We start from the raw sequence: 16039 nt of genomic DNA on the forward strand, positions 1-16039 counted from the left end.
AGATCCAGCAAAGACTCAGTGGGCCAAATGGCCTTCAATACTGTGATTTCTTTTTTATTTATTCATGGGACATGCACATCACTGTCTGCCTAGCATTTAACATCCATCTCTAGTTGCCCTTGAACCATTCCATGAATCATCCCTCATAACTTTTAAATGAATCATTTTGAAACATCTGGTAATATTATGCAAGTCATTAAACATAGAAAATGAAGTCAGAGTTGAAAAGTGAAAAATGTTAAAGAGACCTCAAGGAAGTTCCTTGGGAATTATTCCGTTTTTCCAAGTTACCATGTCCATTAATGTTTCTGCTATGCGTGCATCACAAATATGTCCCCCCAAGTAAGTTTCAACAGATCTCAGTAACAAAACATGGATCAACAGAACATCTTCAAAGCAGAAAGTCAACCTAAGGTTCTTCACAAAACCAAAAGAAAAAATAGGGGAGACCAGGAAACATGTAAAACTTGATCAAAGAAATGAATTTTAAGAAAAATATGCAAGGGAGGAAGTAGAGTAGTGAGGTTGGAGAGCTTTAAGAAGGGAATTCTGAAGTGTAGCCCTTAGGTGAAAGATTGATACTTTGATGAGGTTTTAAGCACAGAGATTTTCAAAGCCCCATTTGCCTATGTGTCAGTTTCAGGACCATTTCAAAGACTTGTGCGACTTGCCAATGACTTATTGGTTCTGTACCTAATGGATACAAGGAGAATACAAATGAAGGATGCAAGGAGAACATGGAAATGGAGTAAGGATGGAGGGGGGATGTGGGTGTAAAGAAGATGTCAGAGGGCACTGAGGAGGTATTGAGAATATGAGGAGGCATGTAGGTAATATGAAGAAATCAGAGAATAGAGTGGGCATGACGTGCATTGAGGGATCACAGGGTGGTTGAGGGATGGTGAGAATGAGCAAGGTAGGTTGCCCAACCACCCTGAAATTAACTGGGCTGATGTGCCAATAAACAGAGATGGCCTTTCCAACCAGCCTGATCTACTGCATGCATATACATCCATTAATGCCCTGGGCCTGCCCTGTTTGTACCTCGCCTACCCACATCTCATGAAGATGAAAATATTTTGGGAATGGGCAGAGGTGATGGGGTTGGAACTATGATGTTGGGAAAATGGCACGACACCGAATTTCTGATGCTGAGGTGAAGATCCAACTCCATGAATTTGGGAACTCCTCAACTTCTTCTGAGATGACATAAAAGAAAAGGGTAAAGAGGCAATTACTGGTAGAAAAAAGCAGCCTGAGGTTAGCTTTGTTATCTAGGATAACAAAGTGTGTGTGTTTGGAGAAACGTAAGGCTATTCGCTTGAAACAATAGAGCAGTCAGTTCTGGACTAAAATTATTTTGGCAGTTGAAATAAAAGAAGATCTTTTAATTTAAACATTAAATCCCAAAACTACAAGAAAACTAAAATACATTGGCCATGTATTTCAAAGGAGGTCCAAATCAGAAATGTAAGACACACATGGACCTCCATGAAAAATATGCTATCACTCTACTTGTACCTTCAGCCTTAGCCTCTTCTCTGCCATTTACTGTTCTTTTAATGGAGAATTTAACTGCAAACAAGAATACTTACAACACCCAGCACAAATAGTTCTGCTAAGGACTTGTTTGGAAGGATTGCGAATACTTCTGCCGCAGTAAATGCATCAGCAGTGAGCTTTCCTGGAACAAGCCTTACAACTGGTTGCTTTGAAGCACTCATCACAATTTTCATCAACATATTGGGGTACTGTGCTGCAACCTGGAAGAAGGCAAATCATTTCATGATGGGTTAACAAGAAAAAGTTGTTGAAATATCCATTTATCCAGCATCTCAAAAGAAAACATGAAAGAACAACAAGGCATTTTCTTCCTTTTTATATATTTTTCAGACAATTTGAACTGTCTGCATATCAAGGCTACAGTATTGTACTTTTGTGTAAAATATACAGATCTGTTTGTCTAAAATAATGAATTATTAGTAATGGTCTCTTTTTCTATCAGTGATTGATCTATTAGAATAATATAGCCATAAAATATATACAGTTAACGATATTATTGTCTTTGAAATGATTTCTGTTATGCATATCTATGGAAAAGCAAATCATATCTAAGCTACAACAATTTATTAAAACAGTCAATAAGTCAACCTCAAGGATTTAACCTTGCTCCTTCCAAAGCAGGAAAGAAAGAAGGTAAGATTTACCTAGAATCGTATAGTTCTCAACGTTATTCCAAAGTGTGTCACAAATTAAATACAATCATTGCTGCTAAGTGGGTGGACATTGAAGCATCCAGCAGTATCAGATTTTACGTGATGAAATAGCAGTGCATAATGACTGATCACATGTGCCCACAGTGAAAGGATGGCCATGAATTGGATGAACCTACTTTGTTTATGTGAGGCCAATGAGCTGCAGATTATTAAATGAGTGTCCAATGCAGATCACTGGCTTAATGAGGCAGGGGAAGTTGAGGGCTTCCTAATCATGAAGAGTGGAAGTCCAACCAGTGTCAGTCGTCCAGATAATTTTTGCAGGGCTTGGTGGAGCAATCCATCCATCCTTTAACATTATTTCCAAATTTATCTTGACTCAGCTTTGGCTCCCATAGAACTGGGCATGTTCAAACCTAAAATATCCATCAACGTTCTCTTGATACCGTATCAGCTCAAGTGACAGATTTGAAAATTGGACACAGCAAGTTCCCACTATTAACCAGGAAATGAAATTAACCATGTACTAGATTAATGTGTCACTTCATCAAGTCTTACACTAGATTCCTTTTTTTATTCATTTGTGGGCATTGTTGGCAGGTCAGCACTTATTGCCTGTGCCTAGTTGCCTTTGAGAAGGTGGTAGTGAGCTGCCTTCTTGAACCACTGCAGTCCACATGCAGTAAGCTGACCCACAATGCCCTTAGGGAGGGAATGAATGGCCAGTTAATTTATTTTGGGTGGTATTAGTTGAGGTTATAATGCTGGCCAGAACACCTTGCTCTTGAACACCTTGAGGAGAATTCCTTAATGACCACTTAAGCCATCGTCAAGAGCCACAGTCCCAGCCAAATGATTGTACCTCAACTGATACCATATTCCCCCACCAAATTATATTATTTAATTTTAAGTTGGATCAAGTCACTTAATATCTGACTTATGTGCAAGACTGACATAAAGTCAGCCAAGCTGCCACCATCGTTTTGAAAGGTTATTGATATTTAATGCTCATTTATAGCAATCTTTACAAAGTTATTTTTCTGAAATCCTGACGGGTTGTTTTCTGGCAAAGCTAAGTGTAATTCAATGGATTTCAGATTAACAGTGAATGACAGATGTTCCAAATTTCACAAAAATATAATTTAATATAAAATATTTTAGGGTCTGTACACCAATGAAAATACTATGTTGCAAACCCGAACATGGAGAAAGACATTTAAAAGCAACCATGCTTATGTTTATTTTGGTAGGTTGCCAAACTTTGTCCATTTTTTAGGTTTAAAAGAGGTATATGGGACAAAATTGAAAGAATTAACTTGAAAAAAAATGGGAAAATGTTTGGAGTGCGTAAGTAATTAGACAACACAATATTGAATATATTTAGTTGATAAAAATATTCCTACATGGAAAAACTGTTAATATATGGTGAAAGCACCTGAATCGGGTGATACCAATCCAAATATCTCACATTACTGGAAATCAAAATGATAATTAATACCTTAGGCATCAAAGGTTTCAGGATGGATGTGTTGAGTCGAATTGGGATGTCCTTTGGAATCTGAAATAAGATGAAAAAATATAAGACCCAGATGAAGTATGGCTAGTGCCTGAGAATTGATGAGGAAATCTTGCTGCTATGCAAATGAGTTGAGATTCTTACCCCAACAGTTTCCAAACAGCTAATATGATGGATGAAATGCCATGTTAACAATAAGTGAATGGCAAATGAAACGACTCAGCATCAAGGTATTCTTGTATGTTATTCACATGTAGTAGATTAATGTGTCACTTCAAGTCTTACACTAGATTCTTTTTTTTATTCATTTGTGGGCATTGTTGGCAGGTCAGCACTTATTGCCTGTGCGTAGTTGCCTTTGAGAAGGTGGTAGTGAGCTGTCTTCTTGAACCACTGCAGTCCACATACAGTAAGCTGACCCACAATGCCCTTAGGGAGGGAATTCTAGGATTTTAACCTAGCATCACTGAAGGAACGACAATATATTTCCAAATCAGGATGGTGAGAGTGGCTTGGCAGGGAACTTACAGGTGGTGTTCCCATGTATCTGCTGCCCTTGTCCTTCTAGATTTAAAGTGGTTGTGGGTTTGGAAGGTGCTATCTAAAGATCCTTGGTGAAATTCTGCAGAGTATTTTACAGATAGTACACACTGCTGCTACTGAGTGTCAAAGGAGGAGAGAATGGATGCTTATCGGTGCGGTGTCAATCTAGTGGACTGCTTTGTCCTTGATAGTGTGAAACATTTTGAGTTTTGTTTGAGCTGCACTCATCCAGGCAAATGGGGAGTATTCCATCACATTCCTGACTTACGTCTAGTAGATGACGAGCAGGATTGGGGTGTCAGGAGGTAAGTTATTCACCGCAGTATTCCGAGCCTCTGACCTGATGTTGTCAGTCCTATGTTATGTGGCAAATCCAGATGAGTTTCTGCTGAATGGTAACCCCACGTATGTTGATAGTAGGGGAATCAGTGTTGGTAATATGGTTGAATGTCAAGGACAGTGTTTCTCGTGTCTCTAATTGGAGATGGTCATTGCCTGGCATTTGTGTGGTGTGAATGTTACTTGCCACTTGTCAGCCCAAGGCCCCAAACACACTTTCCAGGTGAAGCAGCAATTTACCTGTACTTCACTCAAACTAGTCTATTGCATTTGCTGCTCACAATGTGGTTTCCTGTACATGATGAAAAAGAAGCGCAGACTGAGTGACTGCTTCACAGACTGGTCTACATATTCTGCCTACAAAAAAAGACCCTGAGCTTCCAGTTTCTGGCCACTTCAGCATACCACCATGTTCCCTGGCCAACATCTGTCTCTAGCGAAGTTCAGCACAAGCTGGAACAATAAGCACCTAATTTCCTGCTTGAGGACCCTGCAGCCAGTGCACTGAAAAAACAGCAGATAATTCCAACTAACAGCTTTGTCAAGAATTGGCAAATTGCATCAAAAAGTGGTCAGCACAGCTCAATTATCAGGACAAGGTGAGGAACAGTATCTTCTACTTCCTCATGCGTGGGGGGGCAGGATTGATATTAGTCACTGTCAGTTTCATTTCTAATCACTGTGCTTTAAAAGAAGAACTCACTTACCATATCATCTGTGATGTTGAAATGCAAGGCTCCAGCTGAAAAATATGCAAATCCTCCCGAGTTAACAAAGTACTCTGACAGACCAAGGGCCAGCATGTGATCGGTGGTATTTGGAAGCTTAAATGATTGTGCAGTAAATGGGGACTCCACATGGTCTTGAACGTCATATAATTCACCCTAAAGGACATCACAGAAGATCCCCAGTAATATCAGAACTGATTGATCATGAACTCAATAACAGAAGTCAGCAGGATAGCAGGGACCAAATAACTGAATCCACAAAGATGGTGGTGGTTGTAACTTTACACGCAAAATATTTTACAAGCTAACATAGAGTGATTTCATATTATTCAATGTAATTTATAGAAATACATATTGATATTTTGCTGGACAGGTGGCTGTACTAACTCAATAAAAAATACCAGCAGGGTTCACAAAGAGGCTGTTGCATACATATCCTGTGGCAAGGGAGAAATTGAGAACATTCATGTGTGTTTTGGAAAATCACATATAGAGGAAGTTCACCACACATTTTCTAAGCTTTAGGTGCAGTTGAATTAACTACAGCATATACAGGAACCTGACAGTTTTGTGAATAGCTAGTTTCAGCAGAAGTCAACCACAGAAATCATACTCATGAGGAGATTTTATGAGTTTAGTTTTCATGTTAAGTTAGCTTAGAGATGAGGGCGAAGGGTAAGTGGGTGAAATAAATGGATTGGGACTTGGAGAGAAGGATGAAAACAATAAAGTTACGTGGGCCTGTAACAGATCAAAGAGAAGTTGGGTTGAAAGGGAAGTGGAAGAAGATGGAGAGAGGGCAAGGATGGAAGACAAAGTGGAGGAGGGGGAGTGAAGATGATTAAGATGAGGGGTGGAAGAGATAGAATGGAAGAAAGGAGATGGGGGTCACTAATACAACAGCTTAATATTCCTCATTCATGGAGAACAGCCATCTTGCACTATTTAGAACCAATAGTCACAAGATGGATGGAGAGACATTCTGCAGGACAGAGATTTTCTGCTATTTTTGGAATGAGAGAATATTTTCCGAAATAACTGATGTGTTAAACTTTAAGTAGGGCTGCTTGTTTCCATTTTATTTGCATGTTGACAACTGCTCAAAGAAGAAGATTAAACAGTATGTAAAGGAGAATTTGATTTTGGACAGGTTAAGCCTCTGGAGTTAACTTAATTAAAGCAATTTAGATGATTTAAAAGTTTGACAGAAAGGCACATTGTAAAATAAACACCATTATGTTTGGAAATGTAAGTTCTGGGGAACTGAAGCAGAGACAGGAAAATGACTTCTTGCTCAATGAATCACGGTTTTACTGTTTAGACTTCTATCACAAGTGGCAGCCTACCTTAATGGGAAGAACAATGGAGTTACTTGTAACTTCTGGTTCTCCAACTAAAGAATAGTCAAGTTCCACATACTTATCCAACTGCCGTGAAACTGAGAAACAAAATAGTATAAATGTAAAACCTATGGAGGTACAGTAATCTGCACACAATCTGCTGATCATCCTTTGAATGTACTCACTATTCAGCCTCTGGATGAAGGTTTCGAGCTTTCCAATTGTATTTCCAAACTCAGAGCATAGCTGCAAATAAATTCAACAAGTCGTCAGGATCATAAGGAGAAAAATGCATGGATAAATTAATTGACATTCCTTCTGGCATTACTTTTCAAAATAACTTTAGATTATCACTTGCAGCTTTCAAATTTTATGTCATCTCACTCTGCAATGGTTTTCTTGTTTAAAAGAAAGTGTGGAAGAAGAAAACTATCAATGTCCTTGAGCCCAAATATAAGTTTGAGTTCCTCTTCTCTTAGCATCTCTTCACAACTCAATAATCTGAGCAATATTTGCGAATGCCCACTTCCATCATAGAAAACCATGTTTGTGCTCACTGTATTTTGTCCCATACCCACATTCTGTTCACCTTCCACCTCTGAGCTTATTGATCTACATTGACTCCTGATCTACCAAAGTGACAATCTTAAAATTGTTGTGTTCAAATCCCTGTGCTCTCATTTCTTCCCTATTCGTGTAACCTCCTAAAGCTCCACAACATTCCAAAATCTTACATTCCTTCAAATCTGTCCTCCATCCCCTATTTTATTCTGGATGCCATGTCTTTATCCCTTGGTTGTGCAATTACTTTCAAAGCTTCTTCTCCTCTCCATTTCTCTAATTCTTTAAAAGCAAGATTTAGCAGTTACCTATCTGACTGAACATTTCATCACCTATATATTCTTGGCTTCCTTGGTAATTGGCAATGTGTGTCTAAGTATATTCCTTGGGATATTCTAATACACTAGATACATAATATAAAAATAAGTTTCTGTTGCCAACATGATTTTCGACATGTAGTTGTATAACGTGATGGTTATGTTTCTGTGCAATTGTGCATTATAGAAAAAAATGTGCTTTAGGTACAGTGCTTAAAATGTTGGTGACGTAATTGTGTTACAGCCAGCATACATTTTAGAAGTTCGCACTTTAGAACCAGTGTCCCGAATTTGTCAATCATGTTACAGAGAATCTGTGTTAACCAAATGCGTGTTACAGCAGAACAACCTATATTTAAGTTCAGAAAACTATGGGGAGCAATCCAACATTTGTTGCTCATTCTTAATTGTCCTTGAGAAGGTGTTGGTGAGTTGCTTTCTTGAATCAGCTCATGTGCTGGAGATGAACCCCCAATGATGCTAGGGAGTGAATTCCAGGATTTTGATCCAGTGACAGTGAAAGAACAGTGATTTATATGCAGGTCTGAATGGTACAAGGCTGGGAGGAAAACTTGCAGATGGTGATGTATCTGTTGCCCTTGTTCATCCAGATAAAAGTGGTGTGTGTTTGAAATGTGCTATCTAAAGATCTTTGGTGAATTTCTGTAGTACCACTACTAGGTGTAATGTTGGAGGGAGTTGATGTTTGCAGATATGGTATCAATTAAGTGGGCTGTTTTGTATGGATGGTGTCAAGCTTCTTGATAAATACTCTTGAGTGTTGTTGGAGCTGCGTTCATCTAAACAAGTGGACAGTATTCCGTCACACTTCTGACTTGAGCCTTGTTGATAGGCAGAATTTGGGGAGTCAAGAGGTGATGTTTGGTAGGATTCCTCACCTCTGATCTGCTCTTTTAGCCAAAGTAATTATATGATTAGTCCAGTTCAGTTTCTGGTCAATGGTAGCCACCAGGATATTGACAGTGGGGGATTCAGTGATGGTAATGGCATTGATTATCAAGGGACGATGATTAGATTCTCTCCTGTGGGAGACTGTCATTGCCTGGCACTTATGTGGTGTGAATATTATTTGCCACTTATTAGTCCAAATGTGAATATTGTTCAATTCTTGTTGCTTTTGGCCATGAACTGCTTCAGAATCTGAGGAGTTGTGAATGGCATTGAATATTATGCAGTCATCAGCCAACGTCCCCATTTTTGATCTTATGATGAGGGAAGGTCATTGCTGAAGCAATTGAAGATGATTGGGCATAAGATGCTACCCTGTGGAGATGTCCTTGAGCTGAGATCAACCACAATTGTCTTTCTTTGTTTTAGGTATGACTCCAACCAGCAGAAAGCTTCCTTCCTCATTTCCATTCACTCCAGTTTTTTCTGGGGTTCCTTGATATAACACTTGGTTAACTGCTGCCCTGTTGTCAAGGGGAGTTATTGTCACCTCTTTCTCCATGTTTGGTTATCTGGTGGATGAGGGGCCATACCATGAGATTGCAGTCAGAACTTTATCCTTCTAGGGCCATTTATGTTTAATTCAGTCATTTCCAATAGGTTTCTATCTTTTCATAAATATAGTGACACAGTCAGGTGTTATAGTTTGTACATGATTATGCAAACATTTTAAAGACTGCAAATATTACTTTCTTAAACTTTATCTGTAACAAATCTGTCCAAGTGCCATCAGTAACAACTACCGTGATGTAGTCTCTGAGGTGCTTTGTGGTTTTCTAGGTGTTCACCTATGCAAGAAATGCTATAAAGATTGGGTTTTTTATTTTGTCAGGTTTCTTGAATATTTTTTTAAAGCGCTAATTATTTACACAGCTACAATATCACTGTGCTTACCCATGTTACTTTATGTCATATACACATAGCTCACTGATTTTGTGCAATGGAGTGAATACAGAGAGTGACTGAAGGTGAGATGGATATCCTTACAACTATCTTAAAGGTGCAGTCTTCTGTGGTCTGAAATTTATCCTATAAAACCAACTGTGATCAAATCTCCATATTCAGACTTTTCTTGTGATTAAGTTTTCCTAGGAATGAAAATTCAGATGCTATGCCTTTCTATGCTTACTAGGTATTATTTTCCTCTGTATTAAATTAGCTTGTGGCAATTATGTCTTTTCCTGCTTCCTTTGGAGTAATGGCATGCACAGTGGTCTTTATTATCCTCAAAGCATCTCTCTGCTACACAAGAAATATTTCATTAAATTTTGAAAACTACTAAAATCCTCTGTCTTACTTCCCTCAACGCTGTCATTTTGACCTTCCTTTGCTGTCACTTGTTCTGAATTGAAGTGGCTGAAGTTTTTATCAGGTTTGCTCATGCAGTCTGATTATTTCTAAGCCTTTACTAGATTTTTCTAAGCTTCCTAGAAGATTTCTCACCTCAACTTCTATCTGGCTCACCAGCTCGCATCTGGAATCAAGAGTGTTTGTACAGACAACAGCTTTGCAATGTTGCTTGCATTCTTCTGTTGTCGGTTGTCTTACTCTGTGTAACTCCACCTTTCCTGCTGCTGTGCCCTGGAGTTGTTAAGCTTTCTAGCACCATTCCCTTCAGCCTAGTTTTGACCTTTATGAAAGCAGGTTTTGTGGTTTTTTTTTCTGGATCTTACTGTTACTAGTTACCTCCTATCTATCCCTTATACTATGACATTGCTGTCTGCCTGCAGCGATGTGTGGCAGATGGGGGATATCCAATCCTTTCATCTAGCTTGTAGAGACCTTAGGACTCTAATAAATTTAACAATAAAATGTTTATTGAGTTACTGCATTGTATACAAGTACTTGCACATCTCTTCACTGTCTCTCTTTCTGTCTACTTTCTTTCCAATGGACTGTGACATCATCATAGAGGTCTTGCTTATTTTGCTGTCTCAGCTCTCAATTCCATCAGACCCATATACAACAGAATGTATACAGAAAATGTATATACACTTGCATTTTCTTCTGAATGTCATTTCCAGTTTCTACAATTATTACTCAGATTGCACAGTTTGAATTGCACTACTTTTTATCTTTACACCCTACATCCTTCCTTCTGATCATCAATTGCCAAAGCAGGGGAGCTGAACTGAATCATTCGAGTTGGCTTGAGGAGACAGGAAATTTCAGTGAGACAAGAAATTCCAGTGAGGCAAGAACAAGGAGGTGAATTGGTCTTCACTGGTACATTCTATGCAGTTCTTATAGATCATAAAACAATCTGTTCTATGCTGCACCCAAATTCCTTTTCCATTGACTTTATTGCAAAAGATCATCAAGTATGCTCTAAAATGGGCTACTAATTCCCAAGGTAGTTTCTCTTATTTTTACTGAGGACTATCTACCTATCTACCAATCATTCATTCATTCACGTGAATAGATCTCAATCCCCTTCTTATAGGTTGTCTGTAGGAATTATCGGTGATTAGTTTTCTTCCGGTGATTCCATAGGTTTCATTTCTACTATTCAGATCTCATCCACCAGAGTGACACCTAATGATCTGTGGGCTACCACTAGATAATGGTCATTTGAAAAGCAGTTGGCTTGTTGTAAAAATCCCTGATACACTAATGTCCTATGAAATCTGGTTAAATGCGACTCTAGAAGGGTGGCAACTGCCAAGGACTTTAGGTCAACAAATACTGTCGCGCCAATGCCATGATGTAGGAACAAATTAAAAAGGTCTGCATTATCAACATTTGCCTCACTAATATTTGCCTTGTGCTCCTTATTCAAGCCCACTCATATCTATATTGCTAACAGATTTGTAATATCAATCATTTCCAAGTATTTAAACTCAGATAATATGAAAACCTCTGGCCTTAATGAACCCCTACACTAGTGCAATTATATCCATCTCTTTGTTGCACACATAACTTTATGAATAATTATTACTTTTTCATGAATTTTACAAGAATATTTAGCTTTACAGTTGATTATGGCATTGAACCTAGAGAGAAAATAAAATGTCAGCTTACCTTCTGAGGAGCAATTTCTTTGATTTTATTTTTCATTTGAGATAGGAACATGTCGTAAAACCAGCTTTTAAAAAGATAAAACACTGTCAGAATCTTTTTTCACTCCTAATCCATTACTTGCTTCTAAAAGTGATTAACATTGGAACCATATTTTTGATTTCTTTACTATGGAGTAGAATCCCTACAAAGTGGAAATAGGCCATTTGACACAACAATCCCACACGGACTCTCCGAAGAGCACACCACCCAGACTCACCTTCCTTCCCTATCCCTGTAACCTTGCACTTCCCATGGCCAATCCACCTAATCTACACATCCCTGAACATTATGGGCAATTTAGCAGTGGCAATCCACCTAACCTGCACATCTTTGAACTGTGAGAGGAAACCAGAACAAACCCAGGGAGAATGTGCAAATTCCACACAGACAGTCACCCAAGGCTAGAATTACACCCAGTTCCCTGGTGCTGTGAGGTAGCAGTGCTAATCACTGAGCCACCATGCTCAGTAGTTATTAAACTGGTTTTAAAATTACTAATTTTTCCTTCATCACCCTTTAAACATTTGCCTATGGTATCTGAACATCACTGGCAAGATTAGCATTTGTCACCCGTTCTATGATTTGGAGATGCCGCTGTTGGACGGGGGCGTACAAAGTTAAAAATCATACATCACCAGGTTATAGTCCAACAAGTTTAACTGGAAACACTAGCTTTCAGAGCGTTGCTCCTTCATCAGGTGGTTGTGGAGTATACAATTGTAAGGCACAGAATTTTGGTGTTGTGTGATTTTTAACTTTGTTCACCCATTCTATGTTGCATTGAGAAGGCGGGGAGCTGCCTTCTTGAACCACTGCAGTCTATGAGGTGTAGATTCATACACAGTGCTGTAGGAAGGGAGTTCTAAGATTTTTACCAAATGACAGTAAAAGAATTGGTGATATATTTTCACGTCAGATTGGTATGTGGTTTGGAGGAGATCTTGTAGGTGGTGTTACTCCAGTACATCTTCTGCTCTCGTCCTAGTGGGACATTTGAAATGTGCTGTCAGATGAACCATCTTGAGTTGCTGCAGAGCATCCTGTAGCTGGTACACACTGATTAGATTAGACTTACAGTGTGGAAACAGGCCCTTCGGCCCAACAAGTCCACACCGACCCGCCGAAGCGCAACCCACCCATACCCCTACATTTACCCCTTACCTAACACTATGGGCAATTTTAGCTTGGCCAATTCACCTGACCCGCACATCTTTGGACTGTGGGAGGAAACCGGAGCACCCGGAGGAAACCCACGCAGACACGGGGAGAACGTGCAAACTCCACACAGTCAGTCGCCTGAGTCGGGAATTGAACCCGGGTCTACAGGCGCTGTGAGGCAGCAGTGCTAACCACTGTGCCACCGTGCCGCCCACTGTGCATCACTGGAGGGAGTGAATGTGAAAGGTAGTGGATGGTATGCCAATCTAGCGCGTTGTTTTGACCTGGATGGTGAAAAGCTTCTTGATTTTTTGATGGGGCATCCAAGCAAGTGAAGCATTTTCCATCATGCCCCTGACATGTGCCTTGTTGATGGTAGACAGCCACTGGGGAAGCTAGGCGTGGAGTTATTGGCCTCAGAATTCACAGCACTCAGATCATCACCCAGCATTGCTGTTTAGGCAAACAAAAAGGTGTGACCGGAGATAACTTAGCTGACTTCAGCCAAGGTAAGCAGCAGTGGCTTTATAATTGTCAACTTGTTACTGGACTAGGAGCAATGGAAGGGAAAGAAAGTGCATATAGTTGATGTTGAATAAAACTGATCTCCGTTATTTGGGTGAGGTCCTATTGGAGGGCTGCCTGTGACTGTAGGACCAAGTAACAATGTAAGTCAACACATTCAGGACAGAAAAGCAGCTTAACTATTTTTCCACATTTATGAATTGGAAATGCCAGTGTTGGAGTGGGGTGCACAAAATTAAAAATCACATGACACCAGGTTATAATCCAATAGGTTTATTTGGAAGTACTAGCCTTCAGAGCATTGCTCCTTTATCAGATGGTTGTCTGATGAAGAAGCTTGATGAAGGAGCAGTGCTCTGAAGGCTAGTGCTTTCAAATAAACTTGTTGGACTATAACATAGTGTTGTGTGATTTTTAACTTTCCACATTTAGCTATCTTGCTTCCCAAATGCTCTGAATTACATTCTCTAAACAACAGAATATTCATGTGCCCATTAAATAAGCTACCTGATTTTTCTTCCATTACTTAGAAGAGGTTTATAATGTAGAATCAATTGACAAACACATTTGCTGTTCCCATAGAAAGTGCAAAGTACCCTCCTTACTATGAAGAAACCTGAAGCGCTTGTCAATGTGAAACCAGTTTTGTATGAAAATTTATGTGATGTCAGTTCTGACGATGAGTGATACAAGACTTGAAGCACTGACTTTATTTCTCTCCACTGATGCTATCAGACCTGTGACCCACTAACGAAGAGCAAAACTCTACCTCATCTTAGGAAATAAGGCAGGGCAAGTGACTGAGGTGTTAGTGGGAGAGCACTTTGGGTGACCGTAATTCTGTTCATTTTAAAATAGTTATGGAAAAAGATAGGCCTGGTCTAAAGTGAAAGTTAAAGTTCTAAAGTGAAGCAACACCAATTTTGTTGGTATCAGACAGGAACTTTCATTGGGAGAAGCTATTTGCTGGGAAAGGGACAGCTGGCAAGTGGGAGGCTTTCAAAAGCAAGATAACGAGAGTTCAGGGCCAGCATGTTCCTGTTAGCGTGAAGGGTAAGACTGGCATGAGTAGGGAACACCGAATAACTACAGATTCCTAATGAAGAGCTTATGCTCGAAACGTCAACTCTCCTGCTCCTTGGATGCTGCCTGACTGGCTGGGCTTTTGCAGAGCTACAATTTTTGACTCTGATCTTCAGCATCTGCAGTCCTCACTTTCTCCTACAGGTATTGAGGCACTGGTCAAGAAAACGGAGGATGCATAGACAGCTGAAATCAAGTGAATCCCTTGAGAACCATAGGGAGTAAATGAGTACACATAACAGGAAATCAGGAGTGCAAAAAGGGGACATATGATAACTTTGGTCGATAGGGTAAAGGAACATCCAAAGAGATTCTACAAGTATGTTAAGGACAAAGAGTAGCGAGGGAGAGAAAAGGGCTCCCAAAAGATTAAAGAGGCCATCTATGTGTGGAACCACAGGAGATGGTTGAGATCCTAAACAAATATTTTGCATCAGTACTTACTGTGGAGAAAGACATGGAAGCTCGGGAACTCAGGAAAGTAGTCAAGTCTTGAAAAAAGTCCACATTACAGAGGAGGAGGTGCTGGAGGTCATAAAATGCATAAAGTTAGGTAAACCCCCAGGACCTGATCAAGTGTATCCCAGGACACTGTGGGATGCTAAGGAAGAAAGTGTGGGGCCCCAAGCAAAGATACTTGTATCATGAGAGCTATGGGATGAGCTGTCAGAAGATAGGAGGGTGGCTAATGTTGTGCCTTTATTTAAGAATGGCTGCAAGGAAAAGCCATGGAACTACAGTCCAATGAGTCTAATGTCAATGTTGGGTAAGCTGTTGGAGGGGATTCTGACAGACAGGATCTACATGAACTTAGAAAGGCAAGGGCTGATTATAGATAGTCAGCATGTCTTTGTGAGTGGGAAATCATGTCTCAATAACTTGATTGAGGTTTATGAAGAGGTGACCAAGAAGGTAGATGACAGAGCAGTAGATGTCGTCTACAAGGACTTTAGCAAGACCTTTGTCAAAATTCTGCATGGTAGACTGGTTAGTAGAGTTAGATCACATGGGATCCAGGGAGAGCTAGCCAATTGGCTTGACAGTAAGGAACAGAGAGTGGTAGTGGAGGGTTGTTGTTCAGACTGGAGGCCTGTGACCAATGGTGTGCCTGAAGGATTGCTACTTGGTCCACTGTTGTTCATCATTTATCTACGTGGTCTAGATGAGAAGATAGGAGGCATGATTAGTAGGTTTGCGAATGACACCAAATATGGCAGTATAGTGGACAGTGAAAAAGGTTATGTAAGAGTACAATGTGATCTTGATCAACTGGGCTCGTGGACCGAAAAGTAACAAATGGAGTTTAATTTAGATCGGTGCAAGGTATTGCATTTTAGTATGACAAACCAGGGCAGAACTTACACAGTTAATGGTAAGGCCCTGGGAGTGTTGTTGAACAGAGACACCTAGGGGTGCAGAGACATTGTTCCTTGAAAGTGGCATCACAGGTAGATAAGGTGGTGAAGAAAGTGTTTGGCATGCTTGCCTTTATCACTCAGACAACATTGAACACAGGCATTGGGATGTTATATTGTGGCTATACATGACGTTGGTAAGGCCACATTTGGAGTACTGCGTACAATTCTGGTTGCCCTGCTAAAGGATATTATTAAACAGGAAGGAGTGCAAAAAAGTTTTAGAAAGATTTTACCAAGACCAAAAGGTCTGAGTTATAAGGAAAGGC

General features: G+C 39.9%; 1 protein-coding gene across 2 annotated transcripts in view; it reads right to left on the reverse strand.

Annotated features, from left to right (window-relative positions):
• The window catches only part of LOC132822707 (bactericidal permeability-increasing protein-like), a 39977-nt gene that overhangs the window by 13961 nt on the left and 9977 nt on the right, over nucleotides 1-16039 (reverse strand). For both annotated transcript variants that reach the window (XM_060835974.1, XM_060835975.1), the window contains 6 exons: nucleotides 11551-11614; nucleotides 6868-6928; nucleotides 6689-6780; nucleotides 5322-5498; nucleotides 3715-3774; nucleotides 1596-1763 (listed from right to left, as the gene is read on the reverse strand). In XM_060835974.1, the coding sequence (XP_060691957.1) occupies nucleotides 1596-1763; nucleotides 3715-3774; nucleotides 5322-5498; nucleotides 6689-6780; nucleotides 6868-6928; nucleotides 11551-11614 (622 nt within the window). The remainder of the gene's footprint in view (nucleotides 1-1595; nucleotides 1764-3714; nucleotides 3775-5321; nucleotides 5499-6688; nucleotides 6781-6867; nucleotides 6929-11550; nucleotides 11615-16039) is intronic.

Source organism: Hemiscyllium ocellatum, chromosome 15, assembly GCF_020745735.1.
Source record: "Hemiscyllium ocellatum isolate sHemOce1 chromosome 15, sHemOce1.pat.X.cur, whole genome shotgun sequence".
Classification (NCBI taxonomy): Eukaryota; Metazoa; Chordata; class Chondrichthyes; order Orectolobiformes; family Hemiscylliidae; genus Hemiscyllium; species Hemiscyllium ocellatum.